Genomic DNA, 24,702 nt, shown 5'->3' on the forward strand with positions numbered 1-24,702 from the left:
TGCTTTTTGCTCATCTGGGCAACTACGCATGATTTGTAGTATGATTGCGAAAAGGGAACAGGAATTCCGGTAAGGAACAGAATCGACTGCTACACCCAGTGCCGATCCTGACCTCCCTGGGGCCCTAAGCAAAATTCTGCTAAGGGGCCCTCTACCTGACCCGTGATGTCGTGAGCTATGTAAACCATTTGCCATTGCCACAGTCACACCTGACACTTCAGCGCTCCCATACAATCCTCCCTTCTTTAAACAAAACAGTCAAAGAATTAGTACAACAATATAGAACAGAATGAGGTTCAAACACACAGTATTTATTGAATAGAGTATTTTCTATAGAATGTTAAGATAAGTGAATATTATTAAGTAAGTGAATATTAACGTAAACATAAATAAGAAGAAAATAATAAATTATAACCCTGAGCTTTGGCTTTTGGGATTAACTTTGGTTCTTTCTACAGCCTGGGCATTTTCGGCATCAGTATGATTTTTTTAATTTTGTATTATGCATGTTGAAGCAATTCTTGATTTATGGTTATTATTTACTGAGGGATGTGCATCCATTTTGACCAGTATGTCCAGCTAATCAACATTTTTAATTCAATATAGCCTATAAATCAATATCAATCAATGTCAAATTGTCAATACATTGCTTTCCATCTTGCATAATTAGTGCAGTTGTTTAGAGTTTTTAACTACACTGAGACTAGATAATCAGTGTCTTGTTTTAAAAGTATAATGTGTACTTTGATTGGGAGTGCCATCATTCACGTGCATGTATTGTACAGTATGTCTGGTCTCCACATATTTCTGCTTGAAAAATGCGAGTTTCATTTCGGCAACGCGCATTATGAACGCACGATAACATACGCGACGCGGTTATGTTTTCCGAGCTGCAGTAAACAAACACCGTTGCACTTTGTCGTTTATCAAAATCAAACGTAATAAATAATTGTATTTTACTCTCACTTTTGTCAGCCACAAAGTGATGCAAGAGATGCACTGCCTGCCCAGCTAGGTTAGCAAGACCGAAAAACATCAAACTTTGCTGACATCAAACTTAGAGAGGAGAGAACACAAGTTTACCTGATTGTTGTTCCCGCAATTCACTCTCATTGTTTTTTTCTTCTTCCTCTTTTCGTGACCAGAAGGATAGTTTCGCTTCATTTTGTCGTGGATGTTGTAGCTACACATTTGACGGCGCGCTATGACTATGACACGAGATGGAGGCGTGGCCTTAAGTAATTTGCGTGGCCCTACGCCGGTCGCGTGCAGTCTATGGTCGCGTGCAGCGTTTGCCCTTCATACTGACTTTCACTTTCGGTGCCCGAATGGAAGTAAATGAGGCTTTGCGATTTTTTTTAAATCTAGGCCTACGTGAAATTCTGCATCCATTGTACGATTGAATTTTTTTCTCGGAAGGGCAACTTGAGTGAGAAGGGCATATGGGCAGTTGCCCGGGCAACCTGAGCAACCCCCCTGTGCACGTCCCTGCCCCCCAGCGAGAGTCACTTGCTTGCTTTGTGCTCAGAACACTTTGCAGGCAAAGCATTAGAAACGGATCAGCTATTTATTGCAGCAGTGCTATTGTTGGGAAAAATGTAGTGAAACAAGGTAAGGACAAACAGGGCCAAGTCATGTTGTAGGAGTTTTATTGAAGTGAATCAGAGGGTGAACTTATGACACTCCCCACCTCCAGATTTCCCCGTTCCCACACGGGATCCACTGACAGGAATGCTGTGTCTCCCATTTAAGTCAGCATTCTCAGTAAAGCATGAGTCAGCCTCCTGACTCAAGCGTGACATTTTTTTCATTACTGGCTGTATGATTCAGACGTGACAATAAACAGACTTGATCCATTTCAGTCTCATCAACTATTAAAAATACTTGATCATTTAAAGGAGTTAATTCATTGTTTGGGTTTTATAGTGTATAAATGACTGCATATCTACCGAGGTGTGTCTGGCTTCTACCAAGCATAGCTTTTCTAAAAGCAGGTCAGTTTGTAACTGTTTACAGGCCAGCTATAGTTAGAGAAACCAAACATTATCAGTTAAATATTAATTTTTTAATTAGAAATGATGTATTATAACATGTAGAGTTCTAGGTTCTAAAATGTAGCCTTTAAGCCAATGATGAGAGTGTGATTCACTACAGTTTGTTTTTTGCAGAGCCCAACTGAAATATGCGTTGCAATCATTGTGAATAGTTTTTGGGTCAGAAACCATTGTATTATTTTTTTTTTATAGAGCAATTCACTTCGATTTGTGTTTTCACTATTGGTGTAAAGCTGGTAAATTGATATTGTCTATACGAGCAGATACTCTAAAGCTGCGGTCACAAAAATCCAGCAATTTTGCATGAGCTAGAAAGGACATTGTTTATTGTCAATGCAGTGTAGCGGATGATGATTTACAGTAGTGTTGTGAAGTATGAAGTCACTTGCAAACCATTCAGCATTTTGTTGCCCAACGCAACAAACTTGTGCAACCAAATTAAACCCATTTGCAAAATCAGTGTGGGAAAATATTTTGCACTCATGCGATATTCACGTTTGGCTGCGAAAATGTGTCGAGCAATTACCGCACCTTGAGATAATACTTTTGCCACGTTTGTGATATTACAAATCATTAGCACGAATACTCAGTAATTAGTAAGAACTGGGCTAGGATTAGACTATGTAACATCGATAAACGAAGCTTTACCCCTAATCCTTTTGTTAACTGACTGTGGAACGCATCAGGATTTAATATATGATTGCTGGCACAAATGAGCTCTGTTGGCTTTGGGGTGTTTTGACCTTTGACCCTCTCTGTAGAAAAGGCTTATGGAGACCGGCCCACATTCTTTTCTTTTTTCCCCTTGGCTTGAAGGGGACACACATTCCACAACTCCGTGGCCTTGTCCTCGGCTGTAATGCTCCACCCACGTCTGTCACACAAGCTCTAATCCCCCTCGCAACAGATGAGGAAGGTTTGTTTCAACAGCCATGCATTTTGTCCTTTTGTGGTAGCATGGGCTGTCAGGATCCGTTCACTCTGTGTGTCCGCTTACGTTACCCCGCGGAGGCCCTTGGGCCCTCTCTCTTCTCTCCGTACGACAAGATCATCCCCTTCCACTCTCTTTTACAAACAACCCTTTCTCGGACCAGTTACGTTACTCCTGCCAAGACCCTGATGTCAATCTCCAAAAGCGAACAGCGTCTCCTGATATGCCCCCTCTCTCTACCACCCCCAGTGCACACAAGTTCATTGGCCGCAATGTATACTTTGACTAGACAGCACTAAAATAGCCCGGCTATCTGATGCAGGCAGAAGAGAACTGGCCTAGTGACTTTGTGGATTTGGTTTTTGTGTGCACAGAGTTTGCTATAGACAATTTCCGAAGTTTCACCAGATATGGTGTTTAGTCAATAAATGTAAACCTCTGGATGAAACGTGAGACTCAAATAAACACACTAACATACGATTGAGAAAATAGTTGGATCTAAGCGTTCAAATGCTTAAAAGTCAGCATGAAATGGAAGATACGACAGTCTTCCCTATTGTACAAGAAAAATGTAGGGCTAGACTTAATTTTGTCCATGTGGAATTGGTTGATTGGTTGTGGTTTGCTATTGGTTGATCTCATGTGAGTGACAGGTTGCCCCGCCCTCATATCATTAGAGAAGAGATGTCCCTGCAAGAGGGAGGGGAAGGTATTTTGATTTAAAGACTATGAACAGGGTCTCCTTAGACGCTGAGGGCTCATAAATTGTTAATAAATAATATTTTAGAAGTAGAGCTGAAATAAACCTTGTTTTCTGTAGTTAAGCGAAGATAGGCTAATTCTCATTCTAGCCCATATAGCATACATATCCGGGCCTCATCTGGGCCAACTACTGCAAATATGGCTCTGTGCCATAGTTGGCCCAGATGAGGCTCTGGGGGTGGTAGAGAGAGGGGGGCATCTCAGGAGACGCTGTTCGTTTTTGGAGATTGACATCAGGGTCCTGACAGGAGTAACGTGACTGGTCCGAGAAAGGGATATGTATGCTATTGCCAGCCACACTCAGGTTGGGTCATCGCCGTCATTCCAAGCGGTATGTGAGCCAGAAGTAAGTGGGAGATGTGGGCCACAATTGGGCCAGATGTAATTTGCTATCTGGGAGAGAGCATTTGATTGGACAAAACCGCAGCATGAGTCATCAATATTTTAGGTCCATTTTTCTTAAATTGAAAGACTATCAGTTTAAAATCTGTTTTAAATTCTGTATTAAATGTGCTAAAAATGAAAATCGCCATCGTTAATGACTACACTAGCAGATAGGTTTGAAGCTTTTATTTTTATCTGTGTAAGCAGCTCACTATTTTTTGGATTATAAATATTTTGTCTGACACTGTATGACGTTGGAACTGAAGGATCGAGTTTTATTTTGTCCTGATCCCTAGCATTTAGTGGCCATTAATGTTCCTCAGAGCTTCATTACTCACTGCAAAACTCCTGCTGTCTTCTAGCAAAAAGCAGCTCTTCTAAAAAAGTTCACTTTCATTGCACCGTGGGAAGACTGCTAAACAATCTGATCTTCCCATCCAGGACCTGGCTGCTATAATGAGCTTGATTTGTAATCCTGCACCTGTGATGTCTTGCCAGGTTTCTTTTTTAAAAGTCTCAACCTGCAATCATTTTAGTTTATTGCCAGTGTGTCAAAGCTGTTGGGTTTGAGTAATAAAATATCAATGCTAACGCTTAGCAAATGATCTCAAGGTCTTTTCTGAATTAGGCTAATTTGTGGCTCTGTTCATCATTATGCGTCCTTTTATGTTGGTAGCTTTTTATTGAACTTGTTGATAGTAACGGTTGTGTTTCCACATGAAGTTTTGAATTAGGACCATCTCAGAGAGGGCGCATGACATCATCTCAGTTGCTCAAGCTTCCCAGATGTGATGGATCTTCTGAGGAGATTTCACTGAGAACTGCTGCTGAGATAAATGAGCTAATTTGCAAGAGATTGGTGTAAATGTCTGGACCTTGAGGCACCAGTTAGTGAATATTGTGCCGTGATACTCAAGTGCATGATGCTGGTTTGAGTCTGGCTTGTGACATTTACTCATCCCTTTCTCCCTCTTTACTTTATACATTTTAACTCTTTCCACGCCATCGATCAAATTTTCCGTCATGTATGACAAAACCCTTTGCCGCCATCGACACGATTTTACGGCAAACCATGTTTTCACTTTTTAATAGTTATTTGAAACTTAGCAAACGGGCAACTCCAGTAGTAATTAAAAGATTGATCTTAAACTGTCATGGAAACTAGCATGTATAAACCTTAATTAAATGATCAATTAAAAATAAATGTATACCTGTATGATATTACGCTGTAGTCACATTGGACCAGCGGTTTGGAAGATGGATGGATGATTCAGCTGCGGGTCGACATCTTCTGGAGAGATGCATTATGGGTATTCACTAGACGTTGAGTGAACATCGGTTGTATACTCGTTATCGCAGTGCATTGTGGGATTGAATGAGTGCACTCGATAACGTCCACTATGGTTACGCACATCAATGCAAATGGATACCCCCTCAATTAGTGCCATGTTGGGTATAGGGGGCGTTTTCGGACACAGCCCAGGGCTACATTTAACTCCACTTTTAGACTCGCGAACTTCCCTAAGCATTTGATCTTGGTGGAATCCCCGGCACCAATTTGAAGTGCGTTCAACTTTGCCAAGTGGACATGGGTAGATTATTTGGACAGACCCTCGACCCCTCAATTTTGTCAGAGGGAGCGAGTCTACTCATATGTTAACTGCAGGCAGATTCATAGACCACAATGCAACATGATTGTGACATCATAAAATATGTTTTGAACATTGTTCTGAAACCCGATCTGGATGAAGTCTTTGATCAAAATGTGATTTTCTTCAGCTTTTTTTTTTTTTTTTTTAAAGCAGAGGCTCTTTTATGTCTTTTGATATATTGAATGTTTACATATTCATACAAAAAAATATTCTGAGGGTCATGAAATGTTTGTGAACATGATCAAAAATGGTTGCGCTGGCAAATTAAAAATAAAACTATGCCTGAGAAAGAGTTAAGTGTGACCAAAGGGTCCAAAATTGTTACTCTTAAAGGGATACTTCACCTTTGGAAAGATGAATGTGTATTTAAAATGGGGGTAACACTTTATTTTAAGGTGCTTGTAATAAGCAGTAATTAACAGTTAATAAGACACTTATAAGACCTTATAAGATACATATAAGATGCATATAAGCATTAACTAATTATAATAAATAAATTAAATAATAAATTTCTCAATTATCAATACATTGCACTTTTAGAACAGCCGAACAAACATAAATGGTAACACAAACTCCCAGTCCCTTAAAAATTTACCTTTCCAAGAGGGAGTAGTTTCCCTGATCTCTTCAGGGCCTGGACCTTTAATTAACCCTTATATGAAGTAGTTAATGCTTATATGCATCTTATATGCATCTTATAAGGTCTTAAAAGTGTCTTATTAACTGTTAATTACTGCTTATTACAAGCACCTTAAAATAAAGTGTTACCAAAATGGGTCATTTATGTAGAAGAAATGTGAAATTATTTTTGAATTTTGAGCTTTCTAGACTGAGAAAAGCCAGAAAATGTATTTTTGGCTTATGTGGATGAAAGACAACAACTCCCAGAATGCACTTGCTTCGCTGCCCTAGGAGGCCACGCCTACCGGTAACAGAGCGCAGTAGTTAAGCAACAAGTCCAGGCTACTAGTGAGTCTCCGTGATGAATCTGCCCGAAAATGTGTTTCGAGATCGCCCAAAATGTCCGGGATTCGGCTTTTGCGTTCTACAGTCGCCATTCATTATGTCTACTGTGGCGAGCAGGACGAGTGAGGGCCGCGGGAGAACGGCGCGAGGCCGGTGGCGTGATTACCCATGAGCGACACCTGTGAGACGCACCGGTCTCGTATCTCTCACGGAGGAGCGGGAATTTTCTTAGCAATGTTAAAACGCACATCAACCGATCACTTGTTTAGCATTCATGTAAACACTACATTCAGATGCTCCAATTAGAATGAATTCAGTTAGATTGAAACAAAAAGTGTGCATGTAAACAATGAATGGCGACTGGAGAAAGCAAAAGCTGAATCCCGGACATCGACGGCTGGACATGTCCGGGAAAAAGAGGATGGTAACCCCTACTACTCAGCTTTCTCCACAGAACAAGAGCCTGCTAGCTTAGCTTCAAAAAATGATGTCTGACACTATGTGTACATTCTGTGAGTGAAATCCCACCCTCTATGGGCGGGTTAAGAACATGCGGGACAGCCCCTAATACTGGCTGTAGTCTTTAGCCTCTGGCCAAAAAATCCTCCGATGATGCAAAATGACGATTTTTGCGTCATCGGAGGATTTTTTCCAGACAAAAAATACATAAATCTCTCGTCTCAGGGAAGTACTGAAGTATCCCTTTAATCAGTATGACAAAAAGAGGCAAAGAGTTAAATGAAGGAAAGTACAGAGGAAAACAACGAACATAATGGGACAGACTACTGCGAACTGGGGAGGAGCAGAGGTTGAGAACTGAAGTGTCAGTAGGAGGTTTGCTCCTCAGGGTTTGTCAAATATAAGGGTGTGGACACTGTCCGTCTGTGTTTTAAAGGGTTTGAAGGGTTTCATTTAAGTAAGAGAGACTTAATGCTGCAGGAACTGTGTTATTCAGGTGTTCTCTACTTTAGATAATTGCTAGCCTGAAGTGATATTTTGAGATGGTATCTTTTGAAAATGTTTTCGACCTTTTAATCTCTCTCAGTGGAGATGGACCAACTGTCCAGTTGCCTCCTGCTCCAACTTGCATGTTGTGAAAATGTAGGTGTGTGTCCGTATCTGTTTCATAACAAGTTGAAACATGTTCTACAGGATTTCCAGTGGTTCAGACAGGATATTCCAGAAATATCTATCTACGTGTGCATGTAAATTCCTATCTACGTCATATTGCTAATCTACGTCATATTTCTAATGACTATTTACTTAACTTCAATATTTTCTTCTGGTACTGAGTGAGCTTATGATTGCATGTCTTTCCCTGAATCTCAAGAATTCACCTCAAGAACCTGTTTCTGTATTAGGTAATCCAAGCTTCCACAATATACAGTTCTAGAAAGAGTGTAAATATGTATCATTAATTACTCAACCTCATGTTGTTCCAAATCCGTAATGCCCGGTACGATTTTGGGCTGTCGTAGCCTACGATTTAATAGGTGTCATCATCGTACAGTCTACATAGATGTCGTAACAAAGTTTATTAGATCAGTGCGTACAGTGTGATTGCCGAAATCGCAAAGTCTGTAAGCAGGCATAAGACATTGATTCATCTTAGGAACACAAATGAAGATATTTTTAATGAAATCTGAGAGTTTTAGGACAGTCCATTGACAGCCTTCGCAACTACCACTTTCAAGCCCAAGAAAGATAGGCAAGACTTCATGAAAGGAATCCATGTGACTCCAGTGGTTGAACCTCAATTTTTTAAGCTACGCGAGTGCTTTGTTTTCACAAAAAAACATAATTTACCACTTTATTTACAAAATATCTCCAACGCGTGTTCACGTAACAATGCCTAGTCTCGCGTCCACACAACAAGCATGTGTCTTGGTGCTCTCGTGAATGCAAGTTAGAGATGAATATTTTGTAAATAAAGTTTTTTTTTTTTTTTTTTTTTTGCCATTAGGTCATGACTGCCCCCACATATGCATTATAAAAGTATTAGTAGTATGAACTCTTCCATAAGATGAAGTATCCAGTCATGGCCAAGAAAATATATTTTAGGTTACATGGGGCGACTCACCTCTCATGCTGGCTGCCATGTTAAGATTATACGAGCATCTGAACACTGCTTACTTGATGTCAGTCCCTCCTATTGTCAGACACGTTCAATTGCGGAATAAATAAATCATGCCTAGGGTTGTTTTATAATGGCATTGATAACTGAAAATGTATCTCAAATTTATTTGCAAATGCTGCATTAGTGACGGTAGGTGTCAGTTTAAGATGCCAGTAGACTGGCGACAGTTCTGTGAGAGTGTAATTTGGATGGTATGGCACCTGTTTTTGATATGCCATTGGTTTGGTTTGGTTTTTCCTCTGATTGGCAGTTTCCAGTCTTTTACTGCGGGGGGGAAAAAAACAGGTGGGTGGTGGGAGAGTTATTAAAACGCAGGTGGTTTTCGTCAATAAACATACACATCTGGTGGGATGGAGGGTTAACCAGGGTGAACTTTGGGAGGAAACTGTCAAGGTGAAAAATTATCTTTGAAAGAGAGGGTAAATAGAAGAGGTAAGGTGCTAATCATCATCCTCACTGATTTTTTTCGACAGGCTTCTTGCCAAGTGACCCACAGGACAAGTCCAAGAAGTCTTGCAATTAGTTTAGCACTTCTAAATTGTGTCAACAAGACCTTCACCTTCACATGCTTGACAATATGGTACAAAAACATATGCAAACACCTTTCACTTGCCATGGCGATCCATCTGACATACTTATCCCAGCTGCAGCGCAAGTTGTTCTTTCTGATTTCAGGAAAGGATGATAGGCCAGAGCCATTAAGGGGAGCTTTTTTGGGGGGATAAATGTGTGCGAAGCAGGTTTTATTTCATCCTGCTTTTCCTGGACGTACTTTAGAGGAATCTGGGAGCAAATCAGCACTTTCCTTTGGCTCAACCTCAGTCAGTTCTGCGGGAGTATTTATGCAGACATTGATATGAAGTGGAAGTTTATATATTGTTGTACTCAGCACTTTTTCAGTGAAACTGTCAGCCTTTAATTTTCCCACCAAAGAGGCAGGTAATCAATTTTAGCTCTCAATGAGACTGAAAGAGTTGCTCTTTTGTACTTAAAGGCAGTTGTAAATGGTCCTGTGTTGGAGGGTTAGGTGCTCTTGTCTGTAAGCATTGCCTGGTAGACTTCAGTCGGAAGCAAATTTGTATTTTTGTGCAGGAAGTTAAGGGGAAAGGGATAGAGACACAATGAAGGCTGGATTCATACCTGAATGTCCCACATGACCATGAAGCGTCAATGTGTCTGAAGTACTTTGAAGTACGTTAATTTCTAGGCCACCACTCCAAAAGTAGGAAGCAACTCCTCCCCTACACTGAAAATCTTTGTTTTAAGAAGAACTTAAGAACTTATGGCCACAAAAACCTTAAGACAGCAAGTCTATCAAGTGTGCCATTCAGAACAGGGTCATTGAAGATCTTTGGTAGTAATAGTAAGGTTGCAAGGTTGGGTTCCACAAAGGTACCCATGAGTATTACCATCTTGTCCTTAAGCAAAGCACATTATGACACCTGTAGTAACGAGCCTCTAGTTTCTCCAATGCGATTGTTAAGTCACTTTGGGCAAAGGACTTGTATAAACCTATCAAGTGGCCTTCATAGATGACTGCACATGCGTTGTGAAGCTAGAGGCTTCTGTGTTTCTGATTTACATCCTAGATTTCTTTCTGCTTCTCCCTGGTCATGTCCTCCTTTCATCTCTATGCATTTGTCTATCTGCTGACTTCTTCCTCACTCCCTTCTACAGACTCCCAGTCGTATCTGTCTTTCTTCCTCTCCAAGCCTCCCAGGAAGTGCAGCATTTCGTTTAGGGTCGTAAACACGCTATTTGTGGGCTGGGGGGTGGTTAGGTGCCCTTTGAAAGCTTTTGGCTGTGGTTTAGGAGTTCAAGGCTGCTGGGTACGAGCCAGAGTCTCTATCTATCAGAGTCTCCTCTGTGTGTCTGGAACTGAAGATGTTTGCCATCTCTTTTACACATGTTCTGTTTATCACTGTCTGGGTGATTCTCTTTTACTCCGGCTGTCTGACTGGCTAATCCTCTTTGACATTCGCTTGTGTTGTCATTTCATCAGTAATAGATAATTAAATTAAACTGGAGAGGCTCTAATTTGTTCTGGTTGGTGTGACAAAACACTGGACATCTCTGGTATCATCTTGGCATCACACACTTACTCCAATCAAACTTTTAAAGAACAACTGTACAACCTATATTGGTATTTAAATAGTCGAGGCTGATATGTAGAAAGCTGCTGGTATATGCATGATGTGTGTAATTTCTGCATTAAGGGGGTTTCCACTATGGGGGACACCCCCTTAATGCAGAAATTACGGGGGGGTTAGCATTAAGTTTACCCATTAAGGGTTTCACACACAATTGATTGTATCGAACCCTGGTGCATATGCGTTAATCTTACGCCATAACAAACGTGCACGGTGCATGATAGAAAACAGAACTCGGGTCAATATAGTGGGATTTGTTATTAATTTGGTGCTATTATATGCAGTACAACACTTGTGTCACAGAGTGAATGACACTTGTGTGCGTTGCATTGAAGGCGGCTTTCTGCTGCTTGCAACTGGACTCTTTAGAGGAGAAAGCTAACTGTGAACCATTCGTTTGATTCATTGCACTTACTCTGCATGATCACACTGTATGCTCACTCTCGCTCATATCCTCGGTAACTCATCACTATTGTCATCCCCTACTTGTGTTTTGGCTACACGTCATCGGCTAAAATGCATGCACATGTTGTTTTACTTCCCGAACAAGTGCATGCCCGAGTCGGAGTTGCTTTCACATTTACGTGAATCTCGCCACAGTTCCAGTGCAACCAAACTCAGATCAGGTAGTCTCAGGTTCGGTAGCCCGTTGCGCTCATGTGTCCAAATGACTGCTTTCACATTACCAATTTTTCATGTTTCTGTTTTGAACTAAACTGCCAGTGTGAAAGATCCCAAAAATATATAAAGGTCTATTTATTGAGAGTCCCGCCTTGGCCCGTTCTAACAACATTGGCTAAACCGGTGGCATGTGTTTGGGGTGGGACTATCCATTCTATATGACCAATGAAAAGAGGAGATTGTTTAAAACTTCATTTCAAATCTTTGTGATTATTGTTAGTGCCACTAGTGGTGGCTAATATATATATATATATATATATATATATATATATATATATATATACACTCACCGGCCACTTTATTAGGTACACCTGTCCAACTGCTCGTTAACACTTAATTTCTAAGCAGCCAATCACATGGCGGCAACTCAGTGCATTTAGGCATGTAGACATGGTCAAGACAATCTCCTGCAGTTCAAACCGAGCATCAGTATGGGGGAAAAAGTTGATTTGAGTGACTTTGAACGTGGCATGATTGTTGGTGCCAGAAGGGCTGGTCTGAGTATTTCAGAAACTGCTAATCTACTGGGATTTTCACGCACAACCATCTCTAGGGTTTACAGAGAATGGTCCGAAAAAGAAAAAACATCCAGTGAGCGGCAGTTCTGTGGGCGGAAATGCCTTGTTGATGCCAGAGGTCAGAGGAGAATGGCCAGACTGGTTCGAGCTGATAGAAGGGCAACAGTGACTGAAATATCCACTCGTTACAACCGAGGTATGCAGCAAAGCATTTGTGAAGCCACAACACGCACAACCTTGAGGCGGATGGGCTACAACAGCAGAAGACTCCACCGGGTACCACTCATCTCCACTACAAATAGGAAAAAGAGGCTACAATTTGCAAGAGCTCACCAAAATTGAACAGTTGAAGACTGGAAAAATGTTGCCTGGTCTGATGAGTCTCGATTTCTGTTGAGACATTCAGATGTTAGAGTCAGAATTTGGCGTAAACAGAATGAGAACATGGATCCATCATGCCTTGTTACCACTGTGCAGGCTGGTGGTGGTGGTGTAATGGTGTGGGGGATGTTTTCCTGGCACACTTTAGGCCCCTTAGTGCCAATTGGGCATCGTTTAAATGCCACGGCCTACCTGAGCATTGTTTCTGACCATGTCCATCCCTTTATGGCCACCATGTACCCATCCTCTGATGGCTACTTCCACCATGTCACAAAGCTCTAATCATTTCAAATTGGTATCTTGAACATGACAATGAGTTCACTGTACTAAAATGGCCTCCACAGTCACCAGATCTCAACCCAATAGAGCATCTTTGGGATGTGGTGGAACGGGAGATTCGCATCATGGATGTGCAGCCGACAAATCTGCGGCAACTGTGTGATGCCATCATGTCAATATGGACCAAACTCCCTGAGGAATGCTTCCAGCACCTTGTTGAATCTATGCCACGAAGAATTGAGGCAGTTCTGAAGGCAAAAGGGGGTCCAACCCGTTACTAGCATGGGGTACCTAATAAAGTGGCCGGTGAGTGTATATATATATATATATATATGTATCAGTCTATTACCACAAAAAATGGATCTTTTCCCTGAATTCTTCTGTCCCATGTAGAGGAACAGGATACTCAATTTATATTTGGGTTGACTTATCACAAATCTCTCTATTTGTTTGCACATTCACAATGTTCAAACATGTTGTTTGCTGGTGACATGCTAGTATATGAGTCCCTGGTGTTATATGGCTTGCGGTTAGGGAGCAGGGTTTCCCGTGTTGGGTCCAGGTGGTCCGGCTGTCAGTGAGTGGGATGCCAGTGGGAGGAGGGTAGGGGTGTCAAGAAAGATTCACAGTTGAAACTTTGCACAGCTGTTCACAAGGTCAACCCTTTATAAACTGTGATGAAATCCTCTTTATCGCTTTACCTCAATTTATCTTCCTTGTTTCCTGTCCCTTTTCTCATATCATTATTTTAATGCCATTACACAGACAGATTTATTATTGTACTCATTTAATAAATAGCTCTTTGTATGAAAACATTTGTCCACTCAGAGCAGCTTGATTGGTCAAGGCCCTGACACATGGTGGCCCTATTTTTTTTGCCAAGTCACCACCCATATCACCTGACTCATCTGTCACAAGCCTTGTCTTTCAATGGTCTATTAATAAACTAATGGTCTCATAGGAGGCTTTACACCCTACTGTGATATTGCTGGTGGAGGCATTGCTGCATTCCATGTGCGTTTCTGTGTAAAGGAGTCTTCGTTCCCACCAGCTTAATTTAAAAGTGTTAAATTACATATGTGAAGAGAAAAATATTTTATGGAGTCGCTTTTATCCAAAGTGACTTGCATTGCATTAATCTACACGGTACATTTGTTAGTTAATGTTTTCCCTGGGATTCGAACCCATGACCTTGTGGTGGTAGTGCAGTGCTCTTCCAGCCAAAAGCTATTTCTTAACATTTTTTATGCACTTTATTGTGTTCTAAATGTTCATATCTGTTCAGTTACATAATTAATAATATGATTAATTTTACTACATTTTTGCTAATATTGTGTTTCTTATTGATTCTTTTCCAGGTCGTAATGAGTTGATAGCAAGGTACATAAAGCTGCGGACAGGGAAAACCCGCACACGGAAACAGGTAATGTGATAGTGTTTCTAGTACCACTTGTTTGAATGAGTACAACAAAGGTTATGACCATATTCTGGTTTAATTACCGTACATCATGATACCTGTAATTGATACAGTCATTAATTCAGTCTTTTTTTTTTTTGGCTTGTTCATAGTACAACTTGATTGCAGTAGCTTTAGACAATGTATTTTTCTTATTTTTGTTTTGATTAAACTGCAGTGTCTCCCTGCACCTTGTTCGTGATAGTACTTAAATTTGATATTATAAAAATAATTTTTTGTAAGAATTTTTGTTTAGCTGATTGAAATAACAGCAAACTCCATACTGCCACCTATTGGTGTGGATGCTGGAAGTTCTTGTGGCATTTGTGAGATTTTTTTTACCATCACATTGTTCACGTGTGTTTGTCACACAATTTTTTTTTTTTATTATTATTATTAAATATGACTCATGTGAGTTACATTTAAACATGTTTGGCAAAATTCTATTCAGTTATTTAAGCATGCAACCGGGACAAATTACATAGTGCAACTTTAATATCCCACTATAAATAGAAACTATTGTTGTTAAGTATATGTTGGATGATATCAAATGTCTGTGGCCCTGTTTTGCCTCAGGTGTCTAGTCACATACAGGTGTTAGCCAGGAAGAAAATGCGGGAATATCAAACCGGCATTAAGGTATGGCTGTGGCGCCACCTGGTGGCTTCTTTTTTACTCACTGTCTGTTCAATGTCTCTCTTCTCTTTTCTTTTTTTCCCTGCCTTCCTTTCTCCCTCCTCTGACTTCCTTCCTGCAGGTGTCTAGCCATCTGCAGGTTCTTGCGCGGAGAAAATCTCGCGAGATTCAGTCTAAGCTGAAGGTATGCGCTTCACTGCAGTCTGCTCTGCTCTGGCCTCTGCTGTTAACTGTGTTCAGAGTGCTTTGGGTTTTCCTTATATCACCACCCAACCTTCTTATCTGTAACACGCCCTCAATGTTATCACAATTTATGATGACTTGAGCATGCAGGTAACTTTTGTTGCACGCATGCATTCATTGAAACAAATACATTGGATGGAATGATGGAATTGACCAGTATGCTTTCAGAGTAATGGCTTCCTCTGGTGGCTGACTGAATATTGCATCACTTAGTTGTGTTGCTATGTATTAGAACCTGATTCCACCAAGCGCAACATCTTTGTTGCTCCTGGAACAACATTCCAATCAACCAATCAGATTTGAGGTTTATAGTTTATGTCAAGTTTAGGCTTACAACCAGTGTTCAGCGCTAATCACCATCATTTCCCTTTGATTTTAGGGGTAAGTTATGGGTAGGGTTAGGTTTAGAGGTGAGGATAGGGTTAGGATTAAGTTTTCGGACAGAAATGTTGTTCCAGCATCTAACTCTGCAACATCAGGACGTGCTGCTGTGCATGCAATGCCTGATTGAACCAATCATTATTATTGATTTTACATTTTTTTGCTCCTATACTCTAAATTATCTTGACCTTCATAACTCAAACCTCTACTCATCTCTACTTGTTTCCCCTGTGATTTAAATGTATACTCCGTTTCAGGGCTTACATTTATTGAAGCATTGCACTATCCAAATTTAAATTTGGTGTAGCACTGCTTGTTTTGTTTTGATTAATGGCTTCTGCTTGTATCATTTTCATTATACAAAAGTCAGAATATATAATATATAAAGTCAATTTGCATAAAAAATGCAAGTCAACCAAAAAAACGAACAAAATCAGCATAGACCAGCAAACCACCATGTGATGGTTGTTGTCTCTTTTAGTTTAGCTTTGTTTTCACACACCATCACCCATATGTATGTATTGATTGATTGATTGATTGATTGATTGATTGACCAATGAAATTTCCAGCAGAAATGTTTTATTATTCCCACCATTCATTGATCGATTCATTTATTAATTAATGTATCTATCCATTCTATAATGTCCAAAACATTTTTTTCAGCAGAAATCCTTTTTGTTGACACATTACATACTGCACAATACTTATTGGTGTATTTAACATTGTTCTATAAACATCCTTATTTGATACATGAATAGACATAATATAAACAAGCATATTCCGATTTTCCGCATGGTTAATAATTCGTCTTTTTTCAGCCGAGTCTGGTTGTAGGGGAAGTAAACACATGACCTCCTCAAAGACGTGAAATGGAGAACTGTGTTTGTTCTTTGAGGAAGTCATTGGTTCACTTTGTTCCAACAGTGGGTGAAATGGGCAATGAGCGGAGCAGTTGAAGAGAGCACTATTCTGCGGTATCTGAACACACAGTGTCAGAAGAGAAAGCGCAGGCCTCTCGGCATACCTGCAGTCAGAGTCATTTGATCAGTGTGTTATCTGATCTGTTTGTCTCCGCAGCGGGGTTTTTTTTTTTTTAACAGTTTCTCTTCCTTTCAATTTTTAGGCCATGAACTTGGTAAGTGAACTGTTTTGTAAGTCTGCTTTGCCTGTGAGCTTTATGCGCACCGACGCCTGCAGACGCTCAGCTTTCTCTGGTTTGAGCTTCAGTTTGTGCAGCTCGATGCTTTGGCTGCCAGTGTCGCCCGTCTCACAGGATGAATTTAGCTACCACTATTGCCGTTTTCCATTTCATTTTTGACTTAAATATTAGGTTCTTTTTATTCCTGCAAACTCAGAACAAATTATTTTGAGAGTTTTATTCTGTCTTTTTATGTCAGGGTTTATTACACTAATTATCTTTTTTTGTTATTCTCTTCTATGTACCTATGTGTACAAAACTCAGTCATGGACTTAACTCTTAGATAACTCTTAGAAGATATTTAAAAGAAATTGAAAAAAATTGTTTACATTTGAACACTTCATCTAGTTTATTTATCACTTTATTTCCTGGTTGGGATAGACTTCTGTCGCCTTCATTTTGTCTAATTCTTTGTCTTCTTTCTCTCGACTGAATGTTTAAGCTGTTCAAGCGCTCTGTGCTGTTATCGTGTGTAATAATGTATTTTGTTTTGGTGGCTGGATTCAAATGCAAGCACAATATCATGCATCACATGTGCCCTTATAAGCATGATTTTTGCATGTTTGTCTAAACCATTTAGCATGTAGCTCTTGCACTAAAATTACAATTCAAAGGTTTACGGTTGGGAAGATTTTTTTTTTGTTGTATTTTGATTTTTGAAAGAAGCCTCTTTTGCTCACCAAGGCTGCATTTTTAAGTCAAATACATTTTAATACAGTATAATATTGTAAAATATTATTACAAAATAAAATAACTGTTTTCTATTGTGATATATTTAAAAATGTAAATTATTCCTGTGAATTTTCAGCATCATTACTCCAATCTTCAGTCACATGATCCTTCAGAAATCATTTGATTATTTGATGCTCAAGAAACATTTTATTATTATTATTAACATTATTATTATTATTATTATCAATGTTGAAAACAGTTGTGCTGCTTCATATTTTTGTGGAAACATGATCCCTTTTTTCAGGACTGTTTGATAAATAAAACAAATATTTGATATAGAAATCTTTTGTAAGATTATACAAGCCTTTACTGCACTTTTGATCAACTGAATGCATTCTTGATGAATAAAATATTAATTTTTCTTTAAAAAAAAAAAAAACCTTACTGACCCCAAACTTTTGATCTGTAGTGTACATATCCCTGAAGTCTGTTTTCATAAGATTGCATATTATCATATACTAGTAAAGTAAGCTATTATTCATATTTCGCATTAATAATACACTTTATTATTGTTATTATTACTGTTCATTCAAGTATATAATATAATATAATATTGTGTCTGTGTATGAGAATAATTTATTACTATTAAAACACATTCCAACAGTAAAATGCATCTTAGAAGTGGTCTTCTGAAAGTTCTGAAGTTCCTTTCAATCCTGGGTAATTTCTGATCATTTTTTTTTAAATGAATCCCTTGTTGCGTCTTTCTCAGGATCAGGCTTCCAAAGACAAAGCCCTGCAGAACATGGCCGCTCTGTCCTCCGCTCAGATCGTTTCTGCCAGTGTGATGAAGAGTCAGATGCCTCCTCTTCCTCAGCACCCCTACCCTCCTCCAGCCAGGGTCAGTTCAGAGTCCAAGCACCAGTCACCCTTAGTTCTCTAACTTAACCCTCAAACTTCCATTGTTCTCTGTTTTGTTGTGTAGTTTTGGCCCGGACCCATCCCAGGACAGCCTGGACCTTCTCAGGAGTGAGTATCTCTACAAAACTGATTCCTGATCTAATCAACAGTGTTGTTGTGAGAGCCTGCTGACCTTTCTCTGTGTCTTTTTAGCATCAAGCCCTTTGCACCGAACCCGTACTCCAGCCTTCAGCCTCCACTGCCTACGCCCATATCAAGTAAGAGCGGTGCTGGGATTATATCTGAACTCAGACTGACCCACCCGGGCCTAAACCAGCATGTTTTCTCCACAGGTTATGAGCAGTTGCCCAGCTCCCTCCCCCCAACCAGCACTGCCATGCCTGTGTGGCAGGACCGGACCATCGCCTCCGGTAAACTCCGCATGCTGGAGTACTCGGCCTTCATGGAGGTCCAGAGAGATCCTGACACTGTGAGTGAGCGTTTTGCTGAGAATATTGGAGACACCGGTCAAGATGAGGGCGTTCTCCATAGCGTCAATACCAAGATGCAGTGAAACGTCGAAAAGGAATTAAGATACATTTATTAAAATGGAAAACCGTCAAATGTGAAGTGTCACTTAAGGACACTTTAGGAATTTCAGTATACAGCTTTTCACAGTAAATTATAAGATGATTTGTCCTCCAAAAATGGTACATTTAACAGTATTTACTGAATGTAAGGTTAGTTATTACTTTACAAAATGTAAGGTTAGAGATCTATTACGGTTTTTCTCCATATATAGTAAGATAACTTATTGTGTAACCAATCAACAGATTTTTACGGTTGCATTTTACAGTAAAAATTACAATCTTTTTTTTTTTTTGCAGTGTATTGTATTTTCAATATTTTGATTTGGCTTTTATTTTAAGCTTTTTATTTTAATTTTAGCTTGTTTTAGTCATTTTGCACAGAGCCCCTAAAGTGACATGTTGGTGGAAAAAAATATGAGAGGATAAATAAAAAGTCAGTGCTTTTGCGTTCTTTCTCAAATGTTTTGCGTTCCCCCGAGAAACTTTGCATTCGCTCGCAAAACGTAAAGTTTCTTGGTGGAATGCAAACGTTTTTGCTAAGGGACGCACATTTTCTCGGGGGAACGCAAAACATTTGTGAAAAAACGCAAACAGGGTGTTTCTAAAAACAGGGCGTTTCTAAAAACAGGGCGTTCAAGTTAAAAGAAGTTCAACTTTTAAAAAACACTTCAGTTTAGACCTTGCACTTGTTTTCCTTCCACTGCCCTGCGTCTTTAGTTTTTAACAGCAAAAATGCATTCTGTGTGAACCCGCCCTTACAAGACAAAAACATACATAATGTGTTTCAGGAATGGCGATGTTCCATGCATTCGTTTCAAAGCGCATTAAATGTTACTTCTTCACCTCTTAATCCACAGTACAGCAAGCACCTGTTTGTCCACATCGCCCAGACAAACCCCTCGTACTCGGACCCTCTTCTGGAGGCCGTGGACATCCGTCAGATCTACGACAAGTTTCCAGAGAAGAAGGGAGGGCTGAAGGAGCTGTATGAGAAAGGCCCTCAGAACGCCTTCTTTCTGGTCAAGTTCTGGGTGAGTTATTCTGCTAATCTGTTCTTAGAAAATTGACAATGCTGAAAACCTAGTGTATGTTATTAGTTTGTAAATTGATATGTCTTACCTTCATCTCTTTATATAGCGGAGATAAGTGATTTTTCTGTAATCTGTTTCAGGCTGATCTGAACAATAGTAACGTTCAGGATGGCGCGGGCTCGTTCTATGGGGTCAGCAGTCAGTACAGCAGTGCTGAAAACATGACCATCACGGTGTCCACTAAAGTCTGTTCTTTTGGGAAGCAGGTGGTAGAGAAAGTTGAAGTGAGTTCACCATTTATTCATAATTAGGCAGCTGTGTTTTTGGAATATACTGTAGATGGTAGTGGTTTCAAAGAAATCAAATCAGCATCTATAGTTTGCCTTTTTGACCCCTAGACAGAGTACGCTCGTGTGGAGGGCGGGAGGTACGTTTACCGGATCCATCGCTCACCCATGTGTGAATACATGATCAACTTCATCCATAAACTCAAGCACCTGCCAGAGAAATATATGATGAACAGTGTCCTGGAGAACTTCACTATACTGCAGGTAAGCGAATGAGAAAACAGGACATAATTCTCAATTTAAAGGAACACTGTAACTTTTGGCCCTCTAGCAGTTAGAAAATAACTCCATGCATTTTGTGGAAGAACATTGTTTTGGTTGTGCTTTGGCGATGGAACTCGGCACTGCATCACGCCCCCCTGTGAATTTACACCAATCTATTTGCTGACAGCAGTCCAATGACGTTACATGGAGAACCTGAGCGTACAAAAGGCTTGTATTACATGCCAAAAGCTTTGTTGTCTTCAGGAAGCCGCTTTGTTTGAATGTGCGTGTGAAGATAAGAGCTCTGTTCTTGCCTGATATTCTCTCGAGGGATAGATTCGAGTGTTTGATTGGTGCGCGTTTGGCTTTCGAGGGAGTTGGACGCTCTCATAGCGATGCATTCGCAGTATAAAGCTCTGTTCTTGCTTGATTCTCTCTCAAAGGGAGGAGGCAGTGAGGGAGCTCTTCTCTCGCCTGGCTCTTTTCTTTGGGGATGTCAGTCAAGTGTCTGCACCTCACGGGTTAGGCTAGTGGGGCTCTGCACCCCATGGAACCCACCCATTCTCCACTCGGCAGCGCTGCCAGGGTGTGGTGTTGGGGACTGCCTTCATGGACCTGCAGGTGTTTTCCAATGAAGGAGGTAACGAGGTATAGAGTGCTTTATTCATCTCTGTCACACTCTCTAGGTTTCTGGGCTTGGAGATTACAGCAGACACAGATTATGTCTGCTTGCTTCTCTAGGAGGACCCTGCTTAATGCTAACATCCTGCTTTTGCAGGGGCTGAGGCACAGAGCAAGAGCATGGAGTCGTGGTGAGATGATGTGATCTGCTATTTTATCTGGTCCAGAGCAATGCTGTTGTTCGTATGCTCCTCTGGAGCTTAAGTCCAGAGAATGGACTAACGTTAAGTGAGAGTGTTAAGTCACGGTGAGATGAGGCGATCAGCTTACTTATCTGGTCCAGAGTAGGGCTGTTGTTCAGCATGCCCTCTGACATAAGGTCTGCCGAAGGCCGCTGAAGCTGTTGGTCACAGTGAGATGATGCAACCCGTTCACTTTTAACAGAAGGGTTGTTAGGCAGAATGTGGTGTTTCCTAATGGTTTGCAAGGAGTAATGGAATGACAGAGCACTTTGGCCAGAGGTATATTTGCATCTACACCTCCTTGCTAGAACTGTAGGAATGGCCAACCATCAGCCAGTGAGGGCCACTTGGCAGAAAGTAGTTGAGAGAGGTGCTACGGCGCCCTCTCTCTTAGTAGCCCCTTTCAGTTTACACTGGGGGAAGTAGCTTGATGGGAATACGTTGGCTCATTTCCCTTGAAGACCTGACTAACAAGTAGAGCGCTTCCCTCGGGGTTCGGTGGTAAAAGTCTTTCAGTAATAGTGAACTTCAGAGAAAGAAGTGGTTGTTATCAGCTTGAGCGTCCCTCTTTCTCTGTGGCTCCCTCCGGCTGATGGAGGTAGCAGGAGTTGAGTAGGTTCTTTGATGATCGGCGATGGAGAGAATGAGACTGTAGTGCTGCCATAGGCACTCTCAGTGCTCCCTCGCCAGATCTATTGAGAGCCATATTTCTCCTTATTGCTATTTCTCCTTCAGGAGGAGTGAGGGTAGAGCAGACTGCTCTCTCCTGAGTCCTCTTCTAGTCTTTAAGGAACAGGATGCTTAATTATATGCTCCCTTCACTTAGGTTGCCTTTTAGATGAGTAGAGCTAGACATCTGAGATTGAGTATGGAAACTTCACTCTCTCACTTTTTGTCTTCCGCAAATGATCATATTGGGTATTGAAGCAGGATTATGCTCCCTTTAATTGGGTTGATTGATCCCCATCCCCAGGTTACTCGAAGGTCGGAGCAAAGCTTTGTGGAATAGTTTGTATAGCAGTTAGCGACGCATTCTCTGTTGCCTCTCCATTTCATTAATCTGGATATTCTTGGAAGCTGATGAATTCTCCCTTAGGCTTGTATTCAGGTCTGGTAGGAGTATATGTAGAGTTGCTGTGAGCGACTGATACACTGATCACCTGGTTCAGCTGCCAGATGTAGTACTATGGAATCATCTGAGGCGATGTCTATAGTCTGCCCTGTTAGCTCTGCTCTTAGGGGCTCTGGGCTGTCCTGTAGCTGTGGCTCAGACTGGTCTAATGCGGTAGTCCCCGTTTCAGAAACAGTTGAGCATGGAGATTGCAGGGCTTTTTTCCTAGTGCCTATAACACTGAGCTGAAAAAAAAAATTTGAATCAATTAGAATTTTTGTATATAATGATGTTTGTCTAATTTTTTTCTTACTTTCAAAATGAAATAATTTGTTTTACATTATATATTTTATACTTGCTACTTCAATTCAAATTTAAATAAGGCACCGAATTTGACTTCAAAAACATTATTAACGGTGAGTTGTATGTGTACAGTATTGATTTAATAATGCAAATCAGAAAAAAACTGAATCCAATGAAAGTAATTAATCATTATGGTTGTAATACAGTAAAAACGTATTTCCAAGCGTATGTCATGCTTTCTTTAAAGTTAGTGTTACTATATAGTCTTCTACTACAGTTTCCCCTAAAGTGTTTTTCTCCTCCCCAGGTTGTCACAAACAGAGACACACAAGAGACTTTGCTTTGCATTGCGTTTGTGTTTGAGGTGTCTACAAGTGACCACGGAGCACAGTATCACGTTTACAGACTCGTCAAGGACTGACTGACCGCCGTGCCCAAACACCTCCAGACGCTGGTCATCGGATACGTACGAACAAAAAGAGGAAAAGAAAGTTAGAAAAACCTGAAGCTCATAAACACAATCATGGACAAAACACAAACCAGGATCCTCTGCACTAGGTTGTGTTGTATATTTAGTCGTGTTCCTTAAAAGGAAAAGAAAATGTACTTTCAGGGATAATTCTATTTCTTTCTTTTTGCTTACTGGTTTTGTGAGAAGGAGAGGTTTTGGAAATCTGTGGTTGGTTAATTCTGATTATGACCCTTGTCATGTTTATGGTACTAGACTCTGAAGGCACAAAGGTCTTTTTAAAAGTGATCGTAAGCGAATAGGAAAGGAATGCTGGTTAATACAAGTCTTTCTCTAATCAGGAACTTTGTGATAGCATGTTTGTTCTGACTGTCCTTTTTTCACAATCTTTGGTTTAGACACAGAAGCCTGCTACCTCTGACCTTTGATCGGGGTTCAGATTGTGCCCAGAAGGATGAGAAAGTCTTGTAAATAGGAATATTTTTTGTATAGGAAAAGACACTGAATGTTTGTTGAGATGGAAAGCGCAAGTTACATGAATGTTACACACTTTTGCGAGTTTTGCTCTCGATTTGGCTTGATTTTCTTGGAAAGTGCAAATGTGTGAGTTATATCTACCTCCTGGTGTTACACGAAGTGCGTTTGGAGCATTTTTACTGTGGCGTTTTGGTTTAGAAAATGGAAGCTTGTTTATGCCATGAAAAAAAAAGGTAATTGCAACATTTTCTCTCACAATTCTGAGATAAAAAGTCAGAATTACGAGATATAAAGTCAGAATTGTGCTATAACACAATTTCGAGGAAAATGTCTGAATTAAGGAATATATACTCAATTGTGAGAAAAAAGTCTGAATTGTGATCTCACAATTGCGAGAAAAAAATGGAAAAGTCTGAATTGTGAGATATACTCAAATCTTTTTGAAAAAAGTCTGAATTGCCGCATGCAAATTGCTCGCGAGAAAAAAGTTAGAATTGTGATAAGAAAAAGTCTGAATGGTGAGATGTAGACTCGTTTTTGCGAGAAAAAGTCAGAATTGTGAGATATAATCTCACATTTGTGAGAAAAAAATGGAAAATTCGGAATTGTGAGATATAAACTAGCATTTGTGAGAAAAAAGTCTGAATTGCGGCATGTAAATTCACAATTGTGAGGAAAAAAAAGTCAGAATTATCATAACTTGCAATTGCTAGAAAAAAAGTGTTAATTGTGAGATATAGACTCGCTTTTGCGAGAAAAAGTCAGAATTGCGGGACATTTTTTAATTCTGATTTTTTTTTTTTTAATTGTGAGAAAAAGGCAAAATTGTGAAAACTCACAATTGCCAAAAAAAAAAATGAATTGTGAGATATAACTCTGAATTGTGGAATTTAAACTTGTGGAATTGGAAAAAGTTTGAATTGTGA

At 40.2% G+C, this 24,702-nt stretch overlaps 1 protein-coding gene across 6 annotated transcripts in view; it reads left to right on the forward strand.

Moving 5' to 3' along the window:
• The window catches only part of tead3a (TEA domain family member 3 a), a 37,432-nt gene extending 13,217 nt beyond the window's left edge, over positions 1-24,215 (forward strand). Inside the window, exons 3-14 of one of the 6 annotated variants that reach the window (XM_056238257.1) lie at positions 14,254-14,318; positions 14,928-14,990; positions 15,109-15,171; positions 16,735-16,746; positions 18,254-18,382; positions 18,467-18,510; positions 18,595-18,659; positions 18,735-18,871; positions 19,829-20,002; positions 20,143-20,286; positions 20,401-20,553; positions 23,138-24,215. In XM_056238257.1, coding sequence (XP_056094232.1) covers positions 14,254-14,318; positions 14,928-14,990; positions 15,109-15,171; positions 16,735-16,746; positions 18,254-18,382; positions 18,467-18,510; positions 18,595-18,659; positions 18,735-18,871; positions 19,829-20,002; positions 20,143-20,286; positions 20,401-20,553; positions 23,138-23,251 — 1,163 coding nt within the window. In that variant the 3' untranslated portion in view covers positions 23,252-24,215. The remainder of the gene's footprint in view (positions 1-14,253; positions 14,319-14,927; positions 14,991-15,108; positions 15,172-16,734; positions 16,747-18,253; positions 18,383-18,466; positions 18,511-18,594; positions 18,660-18,734; positions 18,872-19,828; positions 20,003-20,142; positions 20,287-20,400; positions 20,554-23,137) is intronic. The other 5 variants (XM_056238259.1, XM_056238261.1, XM_056238260.1 and 2 more) reach the window with 5 other exon arrangements.
• The last annotated feature ends 487 nt before the right edge of the window (positions 24,216-24,702 follow it).

Source organism: Rhinichthys klamathensis, unplaced genomic scaffold (assembly GCF_029890125.1).
Source record: "Rhinichthys klamathensis goyatoka isolate OS25496 unplaced genomic scaffold, OSU_Roscu_1.1 h1tg000513l_1, whole genome shotgun sequence".
In the NCBI taxonomy this organism is placed as follows: domain Eukaryota; kingdom Metazoa; phylum Chordata; class Actinopteri; order Cypriniformes; family Leuciscidae; genus Rhinichthys; species Rhinichthys klamathensis.